The 27,196-nt window shown below is 42.6% G+C and overlaps 9 protein-coding genes across 9 annotated transcripts; 3 read left to right on the top strand and 6 right to left on the bottom strand.

The window, feature by feature from the left end:
* Nucleotides 1-10,272: 10,272 nt before the first annotated feature.
* On the top strand, nt 10,273-10,539 carry PG986_013936 (uncharacterized protein; the record flags this gene model as incomplete). The annotated part of the gene is made up of 1 exon (XM_066850158.1): nt 10,273-10,539. One exon carries the CDS (start codon nt 10,273-10,275, stop codon nt 10,537-10,539), a length of 267 nt encoding a protein of 88 aa, XP_066694301.1.
* Nucleotides 10,540-10,865: 326 nt separating this feature from the next.
* Nucleotides 10,866-12,406, bottom strand: PG986_013935 (LysM domain-containingprotein; the record flags this gene model as incomplete). Its single annotated transcript, XM_066850157.1, has 3 exons — nt 10,866-11,644; nt 11,691-11,855; nt 11,914-12,406. The coding sequence occupies 3 exons, from the start codon at nt 12,404-12,406 to the stop codon at nt 10,866-10,868; spliced, it is 1,437 nt and encodes a 478-aa protein (XP_066694300.1).
* Nucleotides 12,407-13,114: 708 nt separating this feature from the next.
* Nucleotides 13,115-15,263, top strand: PG986_013934 (glycoside hydrolase family 18 protein; the record flags this gene model as incomplete). Its single annotated transcript, XM_066850156.1, has 3 exons — nt 13,115-13,318; nt 13,414-14,076; nt 14,136-15,263. 3 exons carry the CDS (start codon nt 13,115-13,117, stop codon nt 15,261-15,263), a joined length of 1,995 nt encoding a protein of 664 aa, XP_066694299.1.
* Nucleotides 15,264-15,859: 596 nt separating this feature from the next.
* PG986_013933 (uncharacterized protein) lies at nt 15,860-16,890 on the bottom strand (the record flags this gene model as incomplete). Its single annotated transcript, XM_066850155.1, has 2 exons — nt 15,860-16,188; nt 16,863-16,890. The coding sequence occupies 2 exons, from the start codon at nt 16,888-16,890 to the stop codon at nt 15,860-15,862; spliced, it is 357 nt and encodes a 118-aa protein (XP_066694298.1).
* Nucleotides 16,891-16,943: 53 nt separating this feature from the next.
* Nucleotides 16,944-17,623, bottom strand: PG986_013932 (uncharacterized protein; the record flags this gene model as incomplete). The annotated part of the gene is made up of 2 exons (XM_066850154.1): nt 16,944-16,969; nt 17,017-17,623. The coding sequence occupies 2 exons, from the start codon at nt 17,621-17,623 to the stop codon at nt 16,944-16,946; spliced, it is 633 nt and encodes a 210-aa protein (XP_066694297.1).
* A 473-nt stretch (nt 17,624-18,096) lies between these two features.
* On the bottom strand, nt 18,097-18,372 carry PG986_013931 (uncharacterized protein; the record flags this gene model as incomplete). Its single annotated transcript, XM_066850153.1, has 2 exons — nt 18,097-18,115; nt 18,182-18,372. 2 exons carry the CDS (start codon nt 18,370-18,372, stop codon nt 18,097-18,099), a joined length of 210 nt encoding a protein of 69 aa, XP_066694296.1.
* Nucleotides 18,373-20,944: 2,572 nt separating this feature from the next.
* PG986_013930 (Cryptococcal mannosyltransferase 1 family protein) lies at nt 20,945-21,593 on the top strand (the record flags this gene model as incomplete). Its single annotated transcript, XM_066850152.1, has 2 exons — nt 20,945-21,537; nt 21,569-21,593. 2 exons carry the CDS (start codon nt 20,945-20,947, stop codon nt 21,591-21,593), a joined length of 618 nt encoding a protein of 205 aa, XP_066694295.1.
* Nucleotides 21,594-21,702: 109 nt separating this feature from the next.
* On the bottom strand, nt 21,703-22,632 carry PG986_013929 (NAD(P)-binding protein; the record flags this gene model as incomplete). The annotated part of the gene is made up of 1 exon (XM_066850151.1): nt 21,703-22,632. One exon carries the CDS (start codon nt 22,630-22,632, stop codon nt 21,703-21,705), a length of 930 nt encoding a protein of 309 aa, XP_066694294.1.
* An 874-nt stretch (nt 22,633-23,506) lies between these two features.
* PG986_013928 (uncharacterized protein) lies at nt 23,507-25,715 on the bottom strand (the record flags this gene model as incomplete). The annotated part of the gene is made up of 5 exons (XM_066850150.1): nt 23,507-24,482; nt 24,533-25,053; nt 25,104-25,187; nt 25,272-25,397; nt 25,452-25,715. Coding segments are annotated over 5 exons (1,971 nt in total), but the record flags the coding sequence as incomplete, so codon positions are not given.
* Nucleotides 25,716-27,196: the final 1,481 nt, after the last annotated feature.

The raw sequence follows: 27,196 nt of genomic DNA, 5'->3' as shown, positions 1-27,196 counted from the left end.
TTCGCTTTTATTAATCGCTGGCCGCTTTTTTTTGTTTTTTCGTCCTATAGCTTTCGAGATTCCTTAATTGTAAGGGCTCTTCCAAGCTGGATTCGCGATTTTTTAGCTCTCCGGCGCTTCGAAAAGGCTAAATTAGCCTCTTTTAAAATACGTATCCGATTATATATAAAAGTTATTTTATAGGTTATTTTAATTATACTCTTCGTTATTTAGTTTACCGTATTTAAAATCGGCGTTGAAAAGCTTCTTTAATAAGTAAACACCCTTTTTTAATATAAATAGAGTGCTTAATTATTTATTAAAGGTTAAACGACGTTTAAAGGTTATAAGTATTAGCCGTCCCCGAACGGGATAAGCTAGGTATAAGTATCCGGAGACGCATATTTAACTTATTAATTACCTCGTCCAAATTATAAGGTATTAAGCCGGATACGCTAAATCTAGATTTAATATTAATTTTCGTGAAAATAGCGAAATGTGTAGCTTTAAACGTAATAAAAAACTCGAGTTTTATAATATAGTTTATTAAGGCCTTAATAAATAACTCGATTTCTTTCGAATAAGTATGTTTTAAAAGTAAATAAAGTGTTATATCGAGAGGTTAAAGTAAGTGCGATAAATAGGGAGGTATATTAATTATAATAATGTCGTTATTTTAATAATATACTTTAAATTCGGCCGAAATGTAGCTCTCGTGGCCGTTGAGAATTAAGAGGCGGTAGCAATTCTTCGTTTACGATTTAATATGTTTATTAAAGTGTTTAATTTAATCTAGGCTTATTTTATTATTGGTTTATTTATTAAAAATCGGTTTAATTACTTAATCGCCCGGTAAATCGTATTCGGTAGCCTAGTTCGCCAGGTAATATTAACTTTAAACGATTAAAAACGGCGAGATATATTAGCTTTACGAATTAATATATTTAATCGCCGTCGACTATTCCCGATTATTAAGTTAAACCGATTTCGCTTTCCCACGCCGATCGGCGTATATTACGACGAGGGTTAACCCGATTATGTTTATTATAAAACCGGTTTCGTCGAAATTTTATATATCCTCGTTAACGATACTGTATTTAGCCTTAATATTCGCGACTAGCCTAAATTAACCGGAAATAACGTTTAGATTTTTATAAAAAGCCCTTTAATAATCGTACCGACGGTTTATTTAGGTTTTAAAGTCCGAGTTCCGGTTAATAAAGCGCTTAATTTAATACTTATTAACGCGCTCGTTATCGCGTAACGCGGTAAAAAGATTAGCTATATTTTCCACACTAGCGATTTTAAAAAATATTCCGCGGGTATTTAAATTAATTATATATTTATAAAGTACCTCTTTTTTATTCGCATTTAATTTATACCGTAAATATTAAATATCGCGTTATAGGGTTCGATTATAGATTCGGTAATATAAAATAATTCTAAGAACGTCGTATACTTTTACAGTATCTCTTTCACTTAATAGATTTAAATGCTTTCGTGTCGCTTAAATAGCTAAACCGATTCGGTTTTTTTAATTTAAATTAAGCATTATAGTTATAAAGTTATTACGCGTTAAAGTTTAATTAGGGTCGAGAAGTAATAAGGGTGGACCACTTAATAATACGGGCCACTTAATAGTAAACCACGTTATAATAATAAACGACGTATTATAATAATCTTATATTATAATATTACCGTATTATAATACGAAAAAAACCACGTTATAAGCTAATTAAAAACACACAGTCCTATTATATATATTAGATTTATAGTTTAGTTAAAAAAGATTAAATAAAGGACCTACCGAAATCGGCAAGCTTTTTCCGAGCCGCCGGCTATTTAATAGGCCCCACTAGGGGGATTACCTAGTTAGCCTGCCAGTGTGGTCTATGCCGCTGCACTAGCCCCACTGCTGGCCACCTTATTGCTAGTTTTACGCACAGTTAGCCTAGGTGATCTTCCCTTTTTCTTTATCACTTTATATAACTACGTCACCCCCTCACATAGTGCCATTATAAATTTTTTATTATAAATCTAATAATTAAGCTTTAGTTTATTTAATTTTTTTAAGAAGAATATTATTAAGTATAGTTTCTTATTATTGTTTCGTTAATTAAATTACCCTCCGATCGCATAGTTCAATACGTTAGTTTCGACTTTAAATAGTTTAATAGGATTTATTATACGAAGCACCGGTTCGTTAGCGATTTTTCTTTTAAGATTTTAAAAGGCCGATTTTTTCGTTTTCGTTTATTAAAATAGTTCGTTTTTTTAATTAAGTTCGTTAAGGGTGTTATTATTTTATTAAACCTAGGGATAAAGATCTTATAATAGTTAACTAGTTTAAGGAATAATCGGATTTCTATAGCGTTTATAAGCGTAAGTTACTTTTTAACTATTAATACTTTAAAAGATTTTATTCGGATTTCTCTTAGGGATACTACGTATTTTACGAAAGTAATTAATTGTTTATAAAACTCGATTTCTTAAGGTTAATTAGTAAATTAACGTCTTATAGTTTTTAAAGTATTAACTTTAAGTGTTTTTTATATTACTCCTCGTTTTTCGAATAAATAAAGATGTTATCGAGGTAGATAATAACGAACTTATCGATATATTTTCGTAATATATAGTTAATTATATTTTAAAAGCTAGCTAAGGCAATAATTAAGTTAAAAAGTATAATAAAGTATTTAAAATACCCGTACTTAATTCGAAATATAGTTTTTTATTCTTTTTTTTCTTAATTTTAATAAGCTCGTAGGTATTTAGTAAATTTAAAACTGTAAAGATTTTAACTTAGTATAATTTATTTCGTAGGTCGCTAATTAAAGGTAAAGGGTATCGGTTTTTAATAGTGATATCGTTAAGTTTACGATAATCGATATATATTCGTTATTTAGGTTTCCTATTTTTGCTTTTCCTCGGTACGAAGAGTATAGGGTATTTTATTAATAACGTAAATAGTCGTATATATCCTTTAGCGAGGTCTTTTTAATATAATCTTTTAGGGCTTATTCGTGTTCTTAGTTTAATCGATATATCGGTATAAAATAAGGTTCTTTTTTTAAGGGGTATCTTATAATCCTATTATATATATTTTAGTAGTTTTATTTTTAGTTCTTTATTAAATAGGTCGTTGAATTCTTTATAATTATTCGGTATTCGTATAGTAACGTTTAGTTTTAATTTTTTAGCTATAACGTAAACTCGAAGTATTATTAGCTTATTTAAGGTTTTTTTTTATAAACGCTATTTAAGGGCTAAGCTTTTTTTTAATGTATTTTATTAAAAACGGCTAGTCTTTTAATTAACTTTAAGATTATTTACCTGTAATTAGGGTATCTTTAAAATTATATTATATCCTGATATTTCCGTAATATTATACGTGATTTGTTTATATCGTTATTTAATAGTAATAGGAAGGTTCGCGATTTCTTTTCGTATTTTTTTACTTTTATACGTTATAAATTCTTTATTAACAGTCTTAAGTCGATATAGGGCGATTTCTTTTATTATTTTAATTTTAGGCTGTTAATGATTTTTAGTGAGATATAGCTTTTTTATACTCCGTTATCGAGTAGCGCGTTAACGTAGGTTTCTTTTATATTTATTATTAGTATAATATGTTCGTGGATATTTTAATTATTCGCTGTGTAGTATAAAGACTTGTTTTATCCCGCTTAATATTATTTTTTTATAGTCGGCGGCTTTTATTTTTCGACTATTTTTTTTTGCGACCGAGGTTTTTTTTATATCTTTTTATTAAGGTAAAGTCGCTTATTAATTAAAGGTAAGCGTAAATATAGGGGTATAGTTTAATGGTAGTGATGTTTCGTAGTGTCGTTTTATAGTTTATAAGTTACTTTTTTTAAGTTTTACGTATTATAGTTAATAAATAAGTTTAATAGTATTATCGTTTTAATACTATTAGATTATAAAAGTATTACCGTTTATTAATATTCGATTAACGTGGTTTACCACTACGCGACGTATATCACTTAGCGACGCACTTTTTTTCACTTCCTAACCTTTTTATATAAATTAATTTAATTATAACGCTTAAAATTAATTAAAACTACTCGCTATTCGATTTCTCGCCTAATTTTATATTTTCTTTACATATTCGCGTCTTATAATTTATCTCGTCGTAAATATTACAGCGTTTTTTACCGGTCGCCCTCCGCTTTAACGAACCCCTATTTTTATTTTTATTAAGCGCTAAACGCTTCTTTTTTACCTTTTCGTCCTATAGTTATTAAAATTCTTTAATAATAAAAGCTTCTTTAAACTAAACTCGCGACTTTTTAACTCTCCGGCGCTTAAAAAGTACTAAATTAGCCTCCTTTAATATATATATTTTATTACGTATAAGGGTTATTTTATAAGCTATTTTAATTATACCTTTTATTATTTAGTTTATTACATTTAAAATCGGCGTCGGAGAGCTTTCTTAATAAGTAGACACCCTTTTTTTAATATAAGTAGAGTACTTAGTTATTTATTAGGGGTTAAACGGCGTTTAAAGGTCGTAGGTATTAGCTGTCCCTAAACGGGATAGGTTAAATATAAACGTCCGGAAACGTATATTTAACTTATTAATTTTTTCGTTAAGGTTATAAGGTATTAAATTAAATACGCTGAATCTAGATTTAATATTAGTTTCCGTAAAAACAGTAAAATACGCGGCTTTAAAAGCGATAAAGAACTCGAGCTTAATAATATAGTTTATAAAAGCCTTAATAAATAACTCGATTTTTTTCGAATAAATACGCTTTAAAAACGAATAAAATATTATATTAAAAAGTTAAAGCAAATATAATAAATAGGGAGGTATATTAATAATAATAATATCGTTATTTTAATAATATATTTCGAATTCGGCCGAAATATAACTCTCGTAACCGTTAAAAATTAAGAGGCGGTAGCGACTTTTCGTTTACGATTTAATATATTTATCGAAGTACTTAATTTAGTTTAAATCTGTTTCGTTATTAATCCAAATATTAAAAATTAGCTTAATTACTTAATCGCTTAATAAATCGGTTTCGCGGAACTAATTCGCGAAGTAATATTAACCTTAAACGATTAAAAACGGCGAAATATACTAGCCTTACGAATTAATATATTTAATCGCCGTTGCCTATTCCCAATTACTAAGCTAGACCGACTTCGCTTTTTTACGCTGCTCAGCGCGTATTACGACGAATATTAACCCGATTATACTTATTATAAAGCCGGTCTCGTCGAAATTCTAAATATTTTCGTCGACGATCCCGTATTTCGCCTTTATATTTATAACCAGCGTAAACTAAGTAAAAATAATTTTAAAATCCTCGTAAAAAACCCTTTAATAATCGTATTAACGATTTATTTTAATCTTTAAATCCGGGTTACGGTTAATAAAACGCTTAACTTAATACTTACTAACGCAATCGCCGCCGCGTAACGCGGTAAAAAAATTAGCTATATTTTTTATATTAACGAAATCGGGAGGCATTCTTCGGATATTTAAATTAATTATATATTTACGAAATACCTCCTCTTTAATTAGATTTATTTTACGTCGTTTCGGTTAGATTTCGCGTTTTAAAATTCGGCCGTAGATTCGATAACGTAAAGTTAATTTAAGTATATTATAAGCTTTTATTATTACTTTTTAGCTTATTTAATTCGGTCCGTTTCGTATCGTTTAAATTATTAAAACTATCCGATCTTCTTAGGACTAATTAGGCATTATAGTTATAAAAGTATTACGCGTTAAAGTTTAATTGTATTAAAATTAAATTAAAGTGCGTCGCCAAGTGATATGCGTCGCGTAGTGGTAAACCACGTTATAGCTTTATTTTTTTATTTTTTGTTTTAGTTTAATTCGAAACGGTTATTTTTTTTTATTTACCTATTAAATTTACTATAAAATTAAAGCTATTTCTTTAAAGCGTAAGCTATTATAACCGTTTTAAAAATCTACGCGATTTACTTATAAACCAAATCCTTAAAATTAGTGATATTAATATGTACATAGCGCTGCTTTATTTATCTATTTTTTATTATTAAACTCGAATTAATTTTAAGCGTTATAATTTAACGACGTTTATAAAATTTAATAACTAATGTATTAATTAACGCGTATTTTATTAATTTATTAACGTGGTTTATTATTACGCGACGTATATTATTTAACGACGTACCTTTTTTATTTCTTAACCCTTTTATATAAATTAAATTAATTATAATACATTAAATTAATTGAAATTACTCGTTATCCGATTTATTATTTAATTTTATTTCCTTTTCGTATATTCGTGTATTATAATTTATTTCTTTATAGATATCGAAGTGCCTTTTACTAGTTACCTTTTATTTCGATAAACCTTTAGTTTCGCCTTTATTAATCACTAGACGCTTTTTTTTTACCTTTTCGTTTTATAGCTCTTAAAGCTTTTAAATAGTAAAGGCTTTTTTAAACTAGATTTATAATTTCTTAGCTCTTTAACGTGTAAAAAGGGTTAAATTAATCGTTTATAAGGTATAAATTTTTACGTATATAAGGGTTATTAAATACGTCATTACGTTTATACCCTTCGTTATTTAGTTTATAATATTTAAAATTAGCGTTAAAGAGCTTTTTTAATAAATACAGACTTTATTTTTAATAAAAGTAAAATATCGAGTTATTTATTAAGGGTTAAACGGCGTTTAAAGGTTATAAGTACTAGCTATTCTTAGGCGTAACGGGTTAAGTATAAACGTTTAAAGACGTATATTTAATTTACTAATTACCTCATTTAAATAGTAAAGTATTAAATTAATTACTTTAAATCTAGATTTAATATTATTTTCCGTAAAAATAATAAAATACATTGCTTTAAAGGTAATAAAAAACTTTAATTTTATAATATAGTTTATCGATACTTTAATAAATAGCTCGATTTCTTTTAAATATACTCGCTTTAATAGCGAATAAAGTACTATATTTAAAGGTTAAAACAAGTAAGAGGAGTAGGGAGGTATATTAAGCGTAATAATATTATTATTTTTATAACGTGGTTTACTACTATACGACGTATATTATTTAGCGACGCACTTTAATTTAATTTTAATATAATTAAACTTTAACGCGTAATATGTTTATAACTATAATACTTAATTAATCTTAAAAAGATCGGATAGTTTTAATAATTTAAGCGATACGAAACGGACCGAATTAAATAAATTAAAAACAATAATAAAAGCTTATAATATACTCGAATTAACTTTACGTTATTAAATTTACGGCCGAACTTTAAAACACGAAATCCGACCGAAACGACGTAAAATAAATTTAATTAAAAAAGAGGTATTTCGTATATATATAATTAATTTAAATATTCGAGGGATATTTCCCGATTTCCTTAATATAAAAAATATAGTTAGTTTTTTTACCGCGTTAATAAATACTAGGTTAAACGCTTTATTAATTATAACCCGGATTTAAAGATTAAAATAAATCGTTAGTACGATTATTAAAAGGCTTTTTACGAAAATTTTAAATTTATTTTTACTTAGTTTATATTAGTCGCGAATATAAAGGCGAAATACGGGATCGTTAACGAAAATATTTAAAATTTCGATAAAACCGGTTTTATAATAAGTATAATCGGGTTAATACTTATCGTAATATACGCCGAGTAGTATAAAAAGGCGAAATCGGTTTAACTTAATAATTAGGAATAGGTAACGGTAATTAAATATATTAATTCGTAGAATTAATATATTTCGCCGTTCTTAATCGTTTAAAATTAATATTACTTCGCGAATTAATTTCGTAAAACCGATTTACCGGGCGATTAAATAATTAAGCCGACTTTTAATAGTTAAATTAATAACGAAATAAGCCTAGACTAAATTAAGTATTTCGATAAATATATTAAATTATAAATAAAAAATTGCTACCGCCTCTTAATTCTTAACGGCTACGAAAGCTACATTTCGGCCGAATTAAAGGTATACTACTAAGATAACCATATTATTATTATTAATATACCTCCTTATTTATCGCACCTACTTTAACCTCTCGATATAATACTTTATTCGCCTTTAAAACGTACTTATTCGAAAAACATTAAGCTATTTATTAAAGCTTTTATAAACTATATTATTAAACTCGAGTTCTTTATCGCTTTTAAAGCCGCGTATTTTACTGTTTTTACGGAAACTAATATTAAATTTAAATTCAGCGTATCTAATTTAATACCTTATAACCTTAACGAAATAATTAATAAATTAAATATACGTTTTTAAACGCCTATACTTAACCCATCCCGTTTAAAGACGGCTAATATTTACGACTTTTAAACGTCGTTTAACCCTTAATAAATAATTAAGCACTCTACTTATATTAAAAAAAGGGTATTTATTTATTAAAGAAACTCTCCGATATCGATTTTAAATATAATAAACTAAATAACGAAGGGTATAATTAAAATAGCTTATAAAATAACCCTTATATGTAATAAAATATATATATTAAAAGAGGTTAATTTAATACTTTTTAAGCGCCGAAGAGTTAAAAAATTACAAGTTTAATTTAAAAAAGCCCTTATTATTAAAAACTCTTAGTAATTATAAAACGAAAAAGTAAAAGGGAAGCGTTTAACGCTTAATAAAAATAAAAATAAGGGTTCGTTAAAACGGAAAGCGACCGGTAAAAAACACTATAGTATTTACGGGGAAATGGGTTATAATATACGAATATACGAAAAAAGAAATAAAATTAAGTAACGAATTAAATAGCGAGTAGTTTTAATTAACTTAATACGTTATAATTAATTTAATTTATATAAAAAGGTTAAGAAGTAAAAAAAGGTGCGTCGTTAAATAATATACGTCGCGTAGTAGTAAACTACGTTATTTATTAATAACGCCGCTATTAATATTCGCGCTTAAAAAATAAACTTGAACGTATAATCTAATTATATTTCACTTATTATATTAATACGAACACTTAGAATTATAAATCGATAGGTAAAATATTTATACGTATTTACACCGATTTCTTTAAAATTAAGCGTACTAAAAAAAAACTTTAAAACTTACGCTAAAACGATTATAGTTTAGCCTTTTTTTTATAAAATAAGAGACGTTTATAAGCGAGTTCGATTATTCATTTATTTTAAACGATACGCGTATTTAAACTTTTCGTTACGTATTAAACGTTAAACTTTAAAATCGGCTTAATAAACGTAAAATATAATTTAATACTTTACTCGAAGCTGACGATAACTTTATTAAGCTTTATTATAAATTAAGTATTAAATTAAGCCTTAATCCGATATTTTAATCGAATAATAAAGCTAGAAATAAGTAATTTAATAAAATAAATCCTAGCGTTATTAACGCCTATAATTTAAAGCCGATAAATATAAAATTAAATAAGGCCGTAAAGGGCTTATATAATCTTAATATTTACCTTATCGAATATTATTTTAATAAGGATTAGTTTAAAATTATTTAAAATCCATAGGATTTAATTAATTATAAATAACCTTAAATTATACTAAATAATAGAGATTAAATTAAAAGCTCGAGGCGCGCTTTTTTAAAAGGGGGGGGTAATTATATAGTTAAGCTTTACTAAAGCCGATATACGTAAATTAATTAATTGCTCGATATAGTGCCCTATATATTACTACCTTACCCTTCGCATTATAATAAAGCTAACCTTTTTTCCTCCTTCCTTTTTTTCCTCTCTAGCCTAATATATTTCAATTTCACTTAACTAGCTAATTTCGTATATACTACCGGTAGCGCTATATAACTAGTTTTAAATTATTTATTTCTACTAGCCTGCGCTAATATAATTTAAGAAGTAAAACCAAAAAAAGTCAAGATCCGAATAGCCCCGCAAGGCCAGTACAGTTCTACCTATATGCCTAATTTTAGGTTTTCTTCATTCCAGTTCTATAGACAATGTCAATTCAATGCTCGATCAGACAGGGCAGCTCACGAATCAGTCAAGCGTTGTATTGAGGCCATGCTTGGCTGTTGGTTCTAACTTCTCAATTCAGCCCCCTTGCATTAGTGCGGGGTTAGTATTTCAGGGGTTGCAACCACCAACTGGTTAGCAAAGTAATACAGCTAAACCTCCCCTCGATTCCTTCTCGTATCTTTGAACCGTACTGTCTTGCTATGGGTTTTCTTGCACGCCACGTCTCTCGCACCACGGGGGTATTCCAATTCAAATTACCAACTCCAATAGCCTGTTATTCCAGTGTTAGGCTCTACTCCGTCGCGACAGACCGACCCACCATGAGCGCGGCAAACGGGAACCCGGATGTCCAACGCGTCCTGGCCTTCTGGTTTGACCGGCCCCCGATCGAATGGATCATCGCCTTCGATGGCCTCGACCACCAGCTCAAGACGGAATTCGGCGACCTAGTCCAGAAGGCCCGCCGCAACGAGCTAGACGACTGGGCCACCGCGAGCCCTGAGTCCAGCGTCGCCCTCGTCTTAGGACGGGAGAATACGGAGGCTGAGGAGGAGTTTCTTAGGGTGTATAAACCATCTCTCAAGTAACTGTTAGGAGAGCTAGCTTGTTGAGTAGAGGAATGACTTTCTTCATGTTGTTGCGGTCGGGTAACTGTTCTCTGATCCCACAGCGATCATCAAGTGCAGCCTATTGTTGGCCAACGTCTCTCATTTCTTACACGACTTTACGACGATATGTGAAGGCAAAAAGCAGATTGCAGGGGTGATTGTTTTACATATTACTGTTCGAGCGGCCCATCACTGCGTGAGCCTGAAAGCCGAGTCTCTGTAGAGAAGAGAAATTTCGTAAAGGAAGCTCCCGGTACGTTGATCGTAAGCCATCCTTCTTGGCCAAGACTCAAGCCTCACACTGGCTATGCCACCGCCGGACGGGGCCGGCGAGATGGCCTGTCCCAGCCCCTGAGGGGCGAGACGCAGTAGGTCTCGCCCCGTATGAGATCCGAGTCACACGTCGACGAGCCAAGCGACGGGTTGGCGGCCATTAGCAGTTTGATGCTGATGAAATTTGCCAGGCAAATCTGCACGCACTCCCTGCTGCCGTCATGCGTGTACCAGGCACCACACTCTAGCGTGGTGCCGGGTGCGAGGGTCGAGCCACCATGTGGCGGGGAAACCTTAGCAACCGAATACCCTGAGCCGCGGCCGCTTGCCCCCTCCATTGGACGCCAGTCCGAAGCCGGGATTCCGGCATACTTCCCGCCGGGTATGGAGGTGCAGACTACGGACCCCCACGACGGATCGGCACCTTGAAGATTGGAGCAGTCCTGGTTGAGCTGCGCGTTGAAGCGGATGATGTCCTGAGTGTATACCTCCGATTCTAACGCAATGCTGCTGCATGTGTCATCAGGCTGAACGCGCCATATTCTTTCGCATGCGAGCGGAAGGCACAGCCTCGCACCAACCTGCACCGCGGAACAGTTTAGGATGTTCGGGTTGGTGTAGAAAAGGGTGGCGGCGGAGACCATGTTGGTGCTGGCGATGGAATCACACGTATCGCCTTCCTTTGCCACGTATGCTTTACCCGAGACGCAATTTCGCTGTTTCGGTGCGCTGGGAGGTGAGTTGAAGACGCTTGGGGTGGCCTCGAAGTCGGTCACATGTAGGTTACATCCTGGTTTGGATCCATCAGTGACTATTCAACAGATATACCTAGCCAACGTAAAAACGTTCACACTCACTCTTTGCAAACTTTCTGTACTGCGTCTTAAATAACTCATCGTCGTGAGCTGATGGGTACTTGGAGGCCTGCATCATTTCAAGACTATGGGTAAAGCAGTGAGAGCAGATATCCGAATCTGAGAGCTCAGCCAGATAATCAACATCCGGTAGTTCAGCAATCATGTCTGGTCATCTGGTCAGTCCTTCCTAGGAACTTGTGTGAAGAAGAGGCTGCTGACTTACTATTGCAATTCTTGCCCGAGTCCGGGTCAACAAAGCAGGACTGGTTCCAGTTATACCATAGCCTGTCGACGAGATCAAGGATTGGCATACCCGGCACCAGCTCAGCCTTCGCGCCACAAGAGGTGTCCACGGCGATGTGCAGAGCTTGCAGGGCGCGAGAACAGCCATCGGTACAAGCGTGGTCAACCACGGCCTTATCGCCACCGTCAAACTTCTGCGTGGTCAACGACTTTGTGCTGGCGTCGCATTGGATCTGCTGGTATAGCGAAGCTTCGCACTCCTTCTTGAGGCCCACCGCGCTCAGCGTCCCTTCCTCGAACAAAGTCCAGCCTCGAGGCGGCGAACCATGCCCGTGCTCATTAATGGTAGGGCTAAAGGTTCTAATCGGACCACGAGAGTCGAAGGTTGCGCTTGCTAGTATGGCCAGCACTACAACAGTGGACATCCAGCCGAGAGGTCCCCGGGAGTATCGCGACGTCCTTGACAAAGCCATTGGATGTAGAAGTTGTGGTCACCAAGTACAGGTCACGGAAGTAAATTGCCCAGATATAAAGCAATGTTTGTAGGTCAAAGCGTGCTCGTGGTCGCGTTAAAACGGGCAATCACCTCGGGACTAATACGTACGAGAATCGGGTCGTGGTAAAAGTAGCAGTGACACCAGATCTTTGAAAAAGGCTTCTTAATTTGCGAACGGTGAGCTGAATGCGGAAAGAGTTCGTTTTCGGGGCGTTCCGTACATCCGATTCAACATCAGACATTTTGCCAACCCGCTGGGTCTTATGGTTCGGCTCTTTGTGGTGGTGTCCCGATAGGCTACAGTTGGACCTTGCTTCGGCGGCTGGTGGATCATGACTTGGGCTAAAGCGGATATAATAAGTGGTCGCGGAGCTGCCTGGGCCATGATTGTGGTTCGGATAAGATGAGGAAACAACGCCTCCACAAGACCCCTGGGTCGATTATACCCAAAGTAGCACGCCGTAGGTTCTCCGCACCGCAATTGGCCGAGACTAAGTCCAAATGTACGGATCTGCCAGTCTAAAATCGCCCTTAAGGTCAAATATAAACAACCAGTGCTATAGCAATCGATAAAATCAGCAGCATTGAACATTTCAGTTCCTCTCCATTGACCATCAACCTGCTCGTTCTCCTCTTTCTGTCTACCCTGAGCTGATACAGAGCCGACAGCGGCTTATATACCGCTATGTTGTCTATTCGACTTTGGACAGTCATCCTCTTTCTTCTAGGCAACCCTAGCATCTTAGTTTCTGCCTCAGAGTGCGACGCCAGCACACCATGCAACACGGGCTGCTGCGGCAACAAAGAGGTAGAGCGGCCTTCTTGCTCTGTTGACTCTCATAAGATCAAACGCGTTGTCGGGTACTACGAGGCGTGGTCTAACACTAGGGTGAGCAGCTTTCGGTGTTCCTATACAGCGCGTCTCAGGAGAGCTCAGTGTGTGACGTGACATGGAAGAAACATGTGTGCTAATACAGTCAATAGGCCTGTAATACCATGCCGCCACTCTTGGTCCCTCAGGGAGTCTACACCCACATCAACTTTGCCTTTGCCAGCATCGACCCCGAGACATTCCAAGTCATCCCTGCCGCGGCCGGAGACGAGGCCTTATACAAAACGCTAAACTCCCTCAAGTTTCGAGAACCTCAAATGGAAGTCTGGCTGTCAATCGGCCGCTCGTCCTTCGACAACGCGAACAAGCCTACTCCCACGACCCTTTCCGACCTGGCACGGTCCGACATTATCCAGCAAAATGTCTTTTTCTCTTCCCTAGCGATATTCATGCTGACCTACGGCTTCACGGGCGTGGATATCGATTGGGAGTATCCAGTCGCCGCCAACCGTAACGGCCGTCCCGAAGACTTTGAAACCCTCCCCAAATTCCTCTCTAACCTGAGATCATCGCTCGATGACTATGGGTACGGCCTCTCGATCACGATACCAACCAGCTTTCGTTACCTCCAGCACTTTGACCTCGCCGCAATCGAGCCGCCCGTCGACTGGTTCAACCTCCAGAGCTACGACCTCCACGGCGCCTGGGGCATTGGCGACGAGTGGAATGGAGCGCACCTCAACGGGCACACGAACCTAACCGAGATCGAGACCGCCCTGGACCTCGTCTGGCGCAACGGCATCGACTCCTCCAAAGTCACCCTGGGCCTAGCCTTCTACGGCCGCTCCGTCACCCTGACAGACCCGGCGTGCAGCAAGCCGGGCTGCGTCTACGCTTCCGGGGAGAACCCGGGCAGTGCTCGCGCCAGACGGGGATTCTTCTCAACTCGGAGATCGCGGAAATCATCCGCGAGGAGAGCCTGGAACCCGTCCTCTGGAAGGAGGCAGCGGTCAAGACCATCGCGTGGGGCACTGACCAGTGGGTCTCCTTCGATGACAAAGACACGTTCAAGCTCAAGGGGGATTTCGCCAAGTCGCAGTGCCTCGGAGGCGTTATGGTGTGGGCGCTCAGCCACGACGATAGGATGGGGACCAATGCGTATGGTCTGGCCGAGGCTCTGGGAAACCCGCTCAGGGTCGGCAAGGAGTATTACAATAAACCCGTTGTTGAGAAGCCACAGGCCAAGTACTGCCGGTGGGGCAATTGCGGCGAGGAGTGCGGGAATGGGTTTACTCATGTGCGACGGGACGGCAACAGGGACGAGCATATGTTCGATGGGACTGGATGTCCGAAGGGCTCGGTCCGGACGTTCTGCTGTCCGAATAACTCACCCGTGCCCACCTGTCAGTGGAGCGGTCACAGGCCCTCGGGAAACTGCAAGGGTGGGTGCGCCAGCGGTCAGGTCGAGGTAGGAAGCACCAATAGGGCATGTCACAACGGGCACCAAGCGGCCTGCTGTGACGCGACTCCTTCCACCGCGCCGTGGTCTAAGTGTAACTGGAGTGATTGTCAGGACGATGATGACACTTGTACGCCTGGGTATCCGAATTTTGTCGTATCATCCTCGACGGGATCGGGAGGGATGGAAAACTGCCGCAGTGGCAAAACTCGTAGCTACTGCTGCCAAGGCGATGCGGCTCCTGAGGCTTTCACCAACTGCGAATGGTATGCCCGTACTACTCATACAGAGGCCGATCACGGTATACTATGCACGTCCTCTTGCCCGTTAAATACCATCATGGTCGCCGAGGAGCATGGCTTTGATATCTTCACCGCATACTCCAAGAACGTTCCCCAGACATGCAAGATAGGAGGAAGGTCTTTCTGCTGCTCTGGGCCTTCAGTCTCCGATCCGGTCTACTACAAGGATCACTCTGCCACCGATTTTGATAACTACCTGCAGAAGTTTCTGAAGGCCTACAAGCGCCACGATGAACTGTAGTCGTTATTGGTACGTGCCCTGATGCAGACGCCTTTGGTGTCACTTGGATGCCTGCTGTCAGAATATTGACAGACCTAAGCGGTATGCGGCGTGAGCTTCTTCATGGATTATGAGCATAGATACTATATGTAATACGTACTTTTGGCCAACCTCCACACTGGTCGTCGTACGAGATTGTGGATGTGCTGCCGAAGGGACCCTTGTAGACCTATTATCAGGGTCCACTCGCCGTGAGCTCTTGTTCACAGCCTGTGGATCCGGTCGGTTGATCAACTCGGCGAGCCCAATTCGTCCAACAAGAACCACATATCAACCAGGGCCAGTTTCAATCCTTGACCCTCGGGATATTGGTAGATGAAGTTCGTTGTTGAACAATAACCTCGGAATCAGACCCTCTCTATAAGACAACAGCGTCCGCGTAGAAGCTTGCGATAGTTGAACACTAAACACCACCACCCCGACGCATTCCGTATACACATAACTCAAAGTATACAGTCATGTGTGAGCCCGGCCAAGAGCACCTAATTGCATGCTCGCCCATCGTCAACAATAAACTGGAATAGGACGACGCCGTCTTCAACCATTGCTGCGTTGGATCAGACGACCCAGACCGCACGTTCTACGACGTCATCCAGCGAGACGACGTAGCCGCGTTCGAGGCATACCTGCGCGCCGCGCACTGCTTCACGCACCACCGCACCCTCCCGTTCGTGCACGGCAAACCCGGCGCCCAGGGCGGGATGCCCTGGGAGGTCGTGATCAAGCTCGGCAGCGTCGGCGTCCTCGAGGCGCGGCTCAAGTACGCAGACTACCCCGACGGCGACTATCGCGAAGGCTGGGACCGCTCGCGACCCACCGCGGGACAGTGGCACCGGCAGCTGGTGCACCGCGCGATTGAGTGGCAGCAGCCCGAGGTGCTGCGGTTCTTACTAGAGCGGCCGGGGGCGGGTATTCACCACCAGGACAGATGCGTCGGCAGCGGCTGCACGTACGGCTGCACTCCTATTCTCGTTGCGTGTCAGACGCTCGATCAGGGTCGTATAGGTGGTCTAGAAGACGAAGAGTAGGTGGGTAGATGCGAGGAAATGATAAAGCTACTATTGGATCTGGGGGCGAACGCCCGAGACGTGATCAGCACCGAGAATTGGGATAGTTAAGGTGCTACAGCCGGAAAGGTTTAGAAACAGTGGACAAGATGGTTAGCGGCTACGAGTGATACCGTGAGCATATAAGTCTGGGCCTACTCTAGTACAAATTGCGGAATTATCCATCGACGTCTAGGTCTTATAGAGTAATTACTTCTTTCAATGGAATAACAGCGTTTTTCCAACACCAGCATGATTACTCATGTCACGTAAGGGATGTTTAGACGAGTCGCTTCTACCAACTTGCAACTTTCTTGCTTCTTCCTTTTTCCCCGACTCATACCGGCAGGCCAGGAAAAGCAAGTGACTCAAGACGAAGCAAAGGACCATCAAAATACATGGGCTCAAGAGGAAGTGCAACTTGATATTTTTTGGCTGGAGTTGCAATCATAAGTGGTTGGACTGTCGGGCGTCCCATATGCTCTGATATAGCCTCTTCATTCGACTCATGAACTTATCGGATCCGTCTTCTGCGTGGCCATTGTTTCGTGTCTGGTTGATATGAATTTTCCCATGAGTGTACTGCATTGCCGTTCTAAACGCCCCTGGCAAGATCGTGAGCTGTGCCCGACAGTCTGGTTTATGGCGGAAATCGAACTGGAAATCACGACCAACAATGTCAATATTCCCTAGATCTTTGCCGAAACTCTGACTTCGTACCCCTAAAATCGCGGTCGCAACAACTATTGCACCACCTGGGGCATACGCAGGTGCGGCAACAAGGTCGTCTGGTAGATATTCAGTAGACACCGATCTGAGGCCATCTCTTTCTGTCGGTGGTTCCAAGGCGATCAGTCCTGTCACAGAAAAGAATGCAGGCCAAGTTGCTGTGAATTGGAAGGGGGTTTCATAATAGACTTCATCTTCGGATTGTTCCCACGAAATGAGAGAATCGAACAGGAAAATGGGGGTTTGGGTGGCGTGGTGCCAGTTCATCTCACTCCAGATCAATTTGCTCTTCGCCTTCAATGCCCATTCGCCAATAGCTCGTTGGTTGCCTTTTCGATAGCCTTTTCTTGCAAAGACAATGGCTTGAGCTATGCTGACACCAGCAAATAGAGTTGCCAGGACACCCAAGATGGGTGAAGGCAAAAGTGATGGGTTCCCAGTCAAATTTGTCGTCGTCTCGGGTTTCCCCAAGGACCTGGATGGCGGCTCTGAGAAGACAATCAGTCGAATGCTGTCCTCGGGACAGGCGGGGGTGGCAGGATTCATTGTGGAAGCTGTTGATGGTGTGCGTAATTGGTTCGTTTGGGTCGCTCGGCCCTGGAAGTAGGCCGTGATTGAAATAAACTACGAGATCTCCTGTTGCACGGTAGAGTGTCAGCTGATGGATGAAGTGCCATCTAAAGGAAAGCCAGAAAAGACTAAAGAGAACTGCACTGTGGTGCGTATATATACACGAATGGAATAACCAGTGGTGTACGCTAGACGGAATAATGGGCTTACGCCTGTCACCAACACGACAAGTCTCTTATCTATCCAAACCTGGCAGTCAAGTTGCTGTGTGGCTTCCGGAATACAGTACATATGACCCTGCCAAGTCCAGCTGCGGTAGTCAATTGGCATGCGTCTCCCCGTCGCGGGGCCCAAATGCATCATATGTCCAGGAATACTTATCCCAACGCCCATCCAAGCGGTAGAGCGTTTCAAAGAATGTTGGGTCAGCTACATGCAGTTCGTATGGACTAATGCGGATGATAGGGCCTGTTGCGCATCAGCGTGGTGTTTAAGCCGTCTATCTCTGACAGCCTACCGTATTGTTTGTGCTACTCTGCGATCTTGAATGTGTATTTCCCGCCCAGGAACAGATCGTAGTAGGCCTCGTACCAGCGCGATATGGCGGCCAACTTGGGACCGGGGAAGCGAGCCAGAGGGTCGAGGCATAGACGGTAGAAGACAAGGGTAGCGTAGTAGGCGACAATCGCCACGGCGAGCATGTACCAGCGGGCGTTAGACTCCATGGCCAACACCAACCCGCGAGACTGGGCAAAGGAAATAAAACTACTCAAAAAAAGATAGTGTTGTTATGGTGAAGAACATTACTTTCAAGGAACGGCGTCAGGGATGGTGATAAAATGCGGCAGCCATTATGGGAGCAGTTGACCTCATCAAGTGCTTAAGATGCAACCCCTATCGGCTGCCCCCCCCTCAAATAACCCCTCTAGATTTCAGATGATTCTAGAGCCCCTGAGCAACAACAACAGTATATAAAGGGGTTAAATCTCACTCGTTTATTAATTAAAGTAGATTAATCTCTTCTTTTTTTTTTCCTCTTTTCACTACCACTAATATAATTAAAGAAGCTCGCATTGCCCAAGCGGTCCAAGCCGTGCTGGCCGGCGGAAGTATTAACCGTGCGGCTAAAGACTACAACATTAACAGGGGCACCCTTCGCAACCGATTCAGGGGTTAATATTTAAAAAAAAAGCAGGATAAGACTCGGCAGTTATTCACTTTTACGAAAGAGACCTTTTTAACTAAATAAGCCTTTTTTAAGCTAACTTAGGCTACGCATTTACGTATCGACTTTTTCGTATATATGCCCAACGTATCCTCTTTATAAAAAAGGTCGATTACTTTATCGGTAAGCGATAAGTGCACCGTTTTTTAAAATATTATCCGGCCTTTAAGACCGTGCGTATTAAAGCGATAAATTTCCGGCGCTTTACATACACATTAAACGGGGCCGTGCAAGGGTTTTTTAATCGGCTTAACACTATTATTATTGTAAATATACCCCCTCGATTTAAATTTAACGCCGATAAAATAAAAACTGTAATAACGATAAGGAAAGGTACTATAATAATCGGCCCTGCCGCTTATTAAAATTTAATGCGGAACAACTCGGCTAATCGCGAGTAAGTAATTATTCTAAAGTATATTAATACTGTTAATAATATCCTACCGCCTTTAATTATATTTAAAAGCTAATCGGTCTAGTAATAATAGTTCTTTTAAAAAAAGAATAAAATTAACTGCGAGTATAAAAACTAAGCCTTTAAAGCGTTACTAAAAAGATAAATTTCTAATCCTATAGCCTTAAAATAGCTAAAAAAAATCTTTATCCCCTTAACTAAGCTTAATAACCCTAATTAATAAAAGCTCTTAATTTTAAATAAATATAGAAATTATATCGATAATAACTTTATACTAGCGGCGTTAAAAGCTAAAGTATAGCTCTTTTATTTACCACTACACAGCTCTTATATACTCCAGCCCTTAAATATTAGCTGTTTTAGGGTTTTAAAAAAAGGTTTTAAAAAGAGCTCGACTTAGTATACGCCGTTATTAATAATAGCTACGTTAAAAAAAGGGACTTTTTTCGAGCTTGGGCTAAAAGACGTAAAGTAACCTTTACCTTTAAAGTTATCGCTAATAAATAAGTAATAACTAGTATTTACCCCTTTAATATCGATAAGCCGATAAATAACAGGTTTCGTTACACTAATATAGTACGAGCTATCGATAAGGCCATCGCCGCCGAGGATACGCGCTAGCTAGTTAAACCGAAGGCTAGAAAGATCGAGACGCTTAAAAACAGCCGGCAGGTTAAAGATTTAGGGGCTACGATACTTAGTATTAATATTACTACCGGTAATTTAATTAAGAGATTACTATAGAAAAAACTCGGTAAGAGTATTAATAATTTAACGGCCTAAATTGGCCGGTTAAAGTAGAAAAAAGCCGGTCTAGAGGTAAATTTAGAGAAAATAAAATCTTAAAAAAAGAGGAAGGTTAACGAGGACCCTAATAAGGGCTTTATATATATAATAAACATTAGGGAGGTTCAAAAGGACGTTAAAAAAGGAAGGCTAAAGAAGAGGCCGAAAAGGCCGAAAAGGCGCGCCGATGAGGTGGTGGAAAGTGATGTAAATCGAGCTGGTGGTGAGGGTGATTCTATTATAGTGCGCACCAGCCGAAACAGGCCTTAAAATGCAGTGTGCGTTGTTCAATTGACCTATCTATTGCTGATGTTGTTGATTTTTACATCTATTTTAGGTATGTCATTTGAGGGGGGGGCAGCCGATAGGGGTTGCATCTTACTGGTGTGTTGGCGCTAACGGATGCAAGGGGCTGCAGTTGGTGTTACCTTGGTGAAAATGCCGGCCTTTGCAAACCCCGAAGGCCGGCGAGTCTTACACCCAAGTTTATCTCCATCTCTTGTAAAACCCCGACGTCGAGAAATCAGAACGATGTCATCAACCCCCCGTAGACCCAATCAAAGAAGACATTCTGCGTGTTTGTACGTACCAGCCCAGCTGAGACCAGGGCGATTAGGGACTTACTTCGGGCCGCCTTCAGCACCCCGCCCACCGCCAGTCTTGGCATCCTAGACCAGCGGCTACCCCTGGAGCTCATACCCTGCTGCATCCCCATCTCGACGTTCTCTCCTATTTTCGGTTCCGCCAGGTCAATCGGCGCGCACGAATCTTATGTACCGAGCTTCTGAAGGAGTATGTCGTCGTCGCCACACATGGTCTGGAGGGTCTGCGCGGCCTGCTCCGCGGCAACCTTGACAACCGCTTTACTATTATGGACCTGTATCGCGTCTTGACGACGCGCGACTGTACGGTATGCGGCGCGTTCTTTGGGGGCTTCCTCTTTCTGCCGTCTGCTACACGCTGCTGCTTCCCCTGCTTCCGGACCGCGGAGGAACTGCGCATGCTGGGCACAGCCACCTTCTGCAAGGTCACAGACGTCAAGATGGGCGAGGCGAGGCCGCACATTCAGGAAGCAACGCTGCGTACCGTCCCCGGCCGTTACGTCGAGCGGCCCAAACACCTGATCGCGGTAAAGGAGGCCCTCGAAGCATTGACAGCGCATGGGGTAGCTTTCCAGCAGCCGCCCCGGGAACCGGAAATTCTCACCGCGGCAGACGCCAGGCGGTCCGATGCGCTCCGAAAACGCCATATGGCATGTACGGCGCTCCCGTGGCGCGGCGCGGACGCGGCTCAGTCCGAGTCCGGGGTCTTCTGCAAAGGGTGTTTCCGCGGCCACGTGCTGAGAGGGATGAGAGAAAGAGACAGGGCACCGCGTGAACGGATGTTTTCCTTGGAGGGCCTTTTGGCGCACTTCACCGAATGCGGGGACGCGAAGGCCATGTGGGCTGAAAGCCGGAATAGACAGTAAGCAGTTTACATACTGAAGAATGTACAGTACACCACCACCCAACATGGTTTGACCCCCTGAACTTACTTGACCAACTACACCAAGTCGAAGAGACCATCTTCAAGTCGAGCTCCTCCGACTCATATTGTAATGGGCACTACTCTAAAGCACCATCCGAGACTTCAACTTATCGCCCCCACGATCTCGTCCTTCCTTGCCTGCAACTCCGCCATGTCCCAAGTCGCCGAGATGTAGCGCCCATTGAGCCAGCCGGGCCGGTTTCGACCCAACCAGAGACAGACGGCGCCGCAAAGGTCCGCCTCGTCCGTGCACATGGCCTCGAACAGCTCCTTCGACGCGCCCACGGGCATATGGGTGGCCACGGCGCCCGGGTGCACCGAGTAAAATACCGGCCCCGTACCACCGTCCACGGCATACACCTCCGCCGCCATCTCCGTCAGCCGGTTCGACGCGAGTGCCGAGATATTATACCCCGGCGCCCCGTGCCCCGGCGACGTCAAATGCGAACAGATGCTCGTCACGTTGACCACGGTCCCCTTCCCGGGCGACGCCATCAGCGCCGGCAGCAGCGCCTGCATCGTGAGGAACCGCCCGACATAGTTCGTCTGCATGGGAACCTCGAACTGGTCCGGCCGGATCTTATCGAACGGGCCCCAGGCCGACTCGTCCGTCGACACCACGCCCGCGTTGTTGATGAGCATGTTGAGGCGGCCGTCGTGCTCGTCTCGCACCGCGGTGGCGAGCTTCTGTGCGTCGGCTTCGTTGCCTACGGAGCCGACTACGAGCGTGGCCTTGAGAGGATTTTGGTTCTTCGTCTTGGTTGACGATGATGCTCTCTCACAGATCCGCTTCGTCTCCTCCAGGCCCGCGATCGAGCGGGCGGTGAGGACCAGGCCCGTCGCGCCGGCTTGCGCGAAGACCTCGGCAGCGGCGCGGCCTGGGCCGCCGCTGGCGCCCGTGATGGCGACGACGAAGGGGGTTGGGAGGGGTTGCACGCTGGGCTTCAGGGCTGGGGGCACTTTCTGGTGGATTGTCTGGGTGAAGTTGGCGCCGGTAGCGGGAGGGAATCCGAAGGGGCCGGCTGGATCCATTCTGCTTCTGTTCGGGTATTATTGGGCTGATTAATATCAGAATATCGTATCAGATGATAGTGCTGCAAACAGCGAACAATCAGGTTGGCTGGTAGAAATTGGTTTGCTGAGTCTCTGGACGTTTTAATCTTCCCTCGTATTATTGCGATTGGGCAGGCCCCTTTATAGGTAATAATTAGGTAGGAGAATTGTCCGAATGTCCAAGTTTTTACTTTATGGCACTCAATCTGATTGTGTCGTTGTTTTACACTCTCCTAACGCCGAGATGGCTGCCGCGATATAAGAACGTTCATTCCTAGACTCGGTCTTTCAAATCTATCAAATATTCCGTTGCGCGCGTACCCACGGGGCTCGGGTATTCTCGTTCTTGCTACGCAACGTTGACGATACTCCGCGGATGATATGCCCCATGGCGCCATACACCGAACACGAGAGGTACGCTGGGCTCTACTACTCCAACTAATCCATAGCGAATGGGGCTTAATAGACCTATGCAAGTTGCGTCGTATATGCACCTGATTACCAATCACCATATTGTACTACAACAATACGTTTGAATTTCTAACAGACGCAGGGGCTTTACTTCTTCTGTAAATACATGACGGGAACAGTTACAAGGAGTCAGGGGTATGGTCGGACATTATCTTAACGCCATGTCCGGCGGCTGTGCCGTACGCATGCGTTTCGAACCATAATCCCTTGAGTTAATCATTTCGATATATAGTGAAACAAACCGAGAGCCAGGACGCCACATGTATCATTGTATGCGTCTCTTGAATCTCTTCCACGCATTACATTAACCGGTCTGCCGCGCCATACCACAAGCTGCATCCAAGGTTACCCCTAGATTTCCCTGCCCAGGTTTCCATGTACTCTACCAAATCTCCCACTTTTGCCCTCCCATGGCGCACAGCCTGTCAAACAGCTGATCCCTAAGAGGCACCGCCGTGAGCAAGTACGCATTCCCCTTGCGGTCCTTAATCTCCAGGGCGTCCCAGATCTTTCGCTCCATGGCCCAGCCGACGGCCAGCTTGACCTTGCTGCCGAGCCCGCTATGCTTCCGCAGCTCGACAATATCGCCCACGTAGCAGCTCCACAAATTTTCAAACGTCACGACGCCCTCGGCGCTGATGCGCACGCTCCCCTGCTTCCCGTCGTGCCGCGCCGTGAAGGTCGTGGGCCCGTCGTCGTCGGGCTCCTGTGCGTTGGCCGCCGCGGGCACGGTGCCGATGCGGTTCCGGGCGCCCTGCCGGCCCGCCTTGGCCCGGACCCGGTCCGCGGCCAGCGCGACCTTGGCCCCGCCCTTGAGGCCGTGCTTCAGCAAGTTGAGCACCTTGGACGTCTTGTGGCCCCCGATCGCCTTGACCTCCGAGTCGGGCCCGCCCGCCTGGTCGAGCCGGTCCCGGTCGACCTCCATGCACTCCTCGAGCTCCTCCCGCGTCGCGCCGAGCGGCGCGTCCGCGCCCAGCGTGTCGAGCGTCGAGCCGTCCACGCTCATGGGTCGGGTCGTCCGTTTCTGCTCGGGGTTCGGGGCGGGCGGCAGCGGCCCGTCGCGGGCCTCGGCCCGGCGCAGGAGGGCAATCGTCAGCTGCGCGTTGCTGGGCACGCCCTTGAGGATCGTGGCGTCCAGGGAGATGAGCGTCTGCCAGTCCGGGTAGTTCTGGTGCAGCCAACCGGTCGCGGCCTTGATGAACGGGTCCCCGAAGAAGGCCATGCCGAAGAGGAGGCCGGCGAGCTTCGCCATTACGTGGGCGGGGACGAGGGCGGAGCCGATGAGGACGGGGGCGAGCAAGGCGGCGACTTGGAAGCGGTGGTTGTCCTTGACAAAGGGCGGTACCGGACTCAGTGCACTGTAGGATCGTTAGCATGGCTTTACCTTGTGCGAGTAGAGAAGACGTACTTGGAAAAGCGCTCCCACGTATCCGATATCACCCATAGCACCCTCAACAGCGGCAGCATCTTCGACCACATCGCCTCCTCCACCGGCCGCTTCGTCTTATCGTGCGACGGCTTGCTGATGCCGGCCGACTTATCCTTCGCCGTCGCTATCAGCGTCGTCGCCTCGTTGGGCTGCGGCAGGTCGTCCGTCACGTGCGACTCGCCGTCGAGGTTCTCGGGCTCGGCGCCGGGCTCCTGGGCCGTCATGACGTTCATGGCGATGCCCGCGACGCCCGTGACGAAGTTGCTGGCCTCGTTCTCGACGGCCTCGCCTTTGATCGTCTGCGGCGCGCCTGTCGCGGTGTCGGCCGAGCCCAGCACGCCGGCGCGCGGCTTGGCGATGCCGCCGCTCTGCCAGTCGACCATCGCCAGCGGGGAGGGCGGGAAGAGGGCGGCGCGGGCGCGGGGGTAGGCGATCAGGGCCATGGCGGTTGCGGTGAGGACGGTGGCGATGATGTTGAAGTGCCAGGCCAGGAAGTAGACCTGGAAGGGTCAGCGTGTGCTCGAGGGTTTGGTCGCATGCAGCAACTCACGGCGCAGAATGCGCCTGTCCTTCTCGGCTCCCGCCAGGACCTTAACCTTGAGACATGCTTGATGCCGCCAAAGAGACCCAGAAGCTAGATGTCGTCAGCCATGAGCATTAAAGCAGCCACTTTCCTTGCGTGAAGCCATGGAGTAGGGATGCGATGACTGAAGCTCACCACGCCCATGTATAGTCTCTCGAATTGACTCCTCAGCTTGTTGGGCTCAAATGCGGCCCCTTCTGCCAAGTTGAAATCCAGCCCACTTGCCAGGGGCTTGACCGTCTCTTTGAGCGTGAAGATTTGCTGTGTAATTGGTCAGCAAAGCGTTCGGTTTTTCCTCAGACCGCGCGTACGTACGTTATCAAACCGTCGCACGAGAACCCAGTAATCGTCGTTACTCATGCCTTCCATCAGCGAGTTGGGCATGTCCTCGGCATCCTTGTTCCAGCCCAGATCTGCCGTTTGCGGAAGGGCCTCGACATGTTTCTCGGTCTGGTGAACGCCCCTGACATCGGCATCCGAGATGGCAACGATGCGTGCGTTCAAGTGGTTCTTGGGCCCTCTGAAACTCAGGCCATCGTTGTAGTTGTCGGTCTGATGTAGAACATCGTCGGCATCTGGTCTGATATCTGCTTCATATGCCATCGGAATTTCCGTCGCGTTGGTAGATCTTGTCCAAGAAAAAATTGACTATCGAAATCGATCGAAGCTATTCGGTTTGTTGATTTTGCATCGCTTTCTCGATCGAATAGCTATGCGCAAGGATATTGGCGGTGCCCACCTGTCTTTCAGCCCGGACTTGTTTGCCCGCTACCAACGTCACGAGGCTGGTTGGTGATGACGACACAAACTAACGACAAGCGTATGTTGTCACTTTCCAACCAATCTAATGCTGCCGCTCAAGACCTCCGGATTCTTGATCTTCCACAGCATCGGACCCTTGCATTTCTCGTCATGGAAATGTCCATCGCGATGCAACCATTTATTACCGCAGCATTGCAGAAATAGCTTACTACGTGTCGCATTGAGTACATGTGCCACTATTGCCGTACGCTTTAGTGGAGTTCCACTTTTGCGTGCGACACTACGCATCCAATGTAGAGCTTTTGACTTCCCCTAGAAACAGTCACATGCTTTATACCTGTCCCCGCCAGGTCTTGCGCGAACGGTGATGACCTTAATCACTTTTATAATTAATTCCCTAATTATTGTTTTAATATAAAATCTTTAATAACGTTATAGATCCTTTTAAGTATAAGGTTAAACTGTATTTATTTTAAGTTAAATTTTTTAATGTATATTATATTAAACTAATAGAGTTTATTAATATAATTGGTTTTTTTACCCTTTTTTACGTTTTTCACCCCTTTTTTTTATTTAAGTTAGTATTTTTAAGCTTATTTTTTAGCTTTTTTATTCGCTTTTTCGAGTTTTTTTTATTAATTCTTTTATTTTATTATTTTTATAGTGTTTATTATTAAATAAACTTTTAACGTTTTTTATATTATCTTTAAATAAACTTTTTATCGTTTTTATCGATTACTTTTCTAAATAAAAAATAATAATTAATTTAATACGTTTTATAAAAAGCGAATGTAAAAAGTGCACGAATTTAAATAATAACGGTAAGTAGGGGGTAATAAAAGATAAAGCTAACGTTTATCTTATAATATTTTTTAAGGGGCTTAAGTCTCTATATATATAAGGCGACTAAGTAAAGCTAGAACCGGTGCGTAAGCACCCCGTTCCCTCTACTTTTATTATAGCGAAAAAAGTTAAAAATATTAAGATTTACTTTATTTTTTTAATAAGTATTTTAAATTTTCGATTAAAAATTTTCGGTATAAATAACGTGGTTTACCACTACGCGACGTATATTACTTAGCGACGCACCTTTTTTACTTCTCGACCCTTTTATATAAATTAATTTAATCACAATACTTAAAATTAATTAAAACTATTCGTTATTCGATTCCTTGCTTAATTTTATATTCTTTTTATATATTCGCGTATTATAACCTGTTTCGCCGTAAATATTACAGCGCTTTTTACCGGTCGCCCTCCGCTTTAACGAACCTCTATTTTTATTTTTATTAGGCGCT

This window comes from Apiospora aurea, assembly GCF_038362705.1.
Source record: "Apiospora aurea strain CBS 24483 chromosome Unknown utg000009l_segment0_segment0, whole genome shotgun sequence".
NCBI lineage: Eukaryota > Fungi > Ascomycota > Sordariomycetes > Amphisphaeriales > Apiosporaceae > Apiospora > Apiospora aurea.
This window is presented reverse-complemented; position numbering and strand designations above follow the sequence as displayed.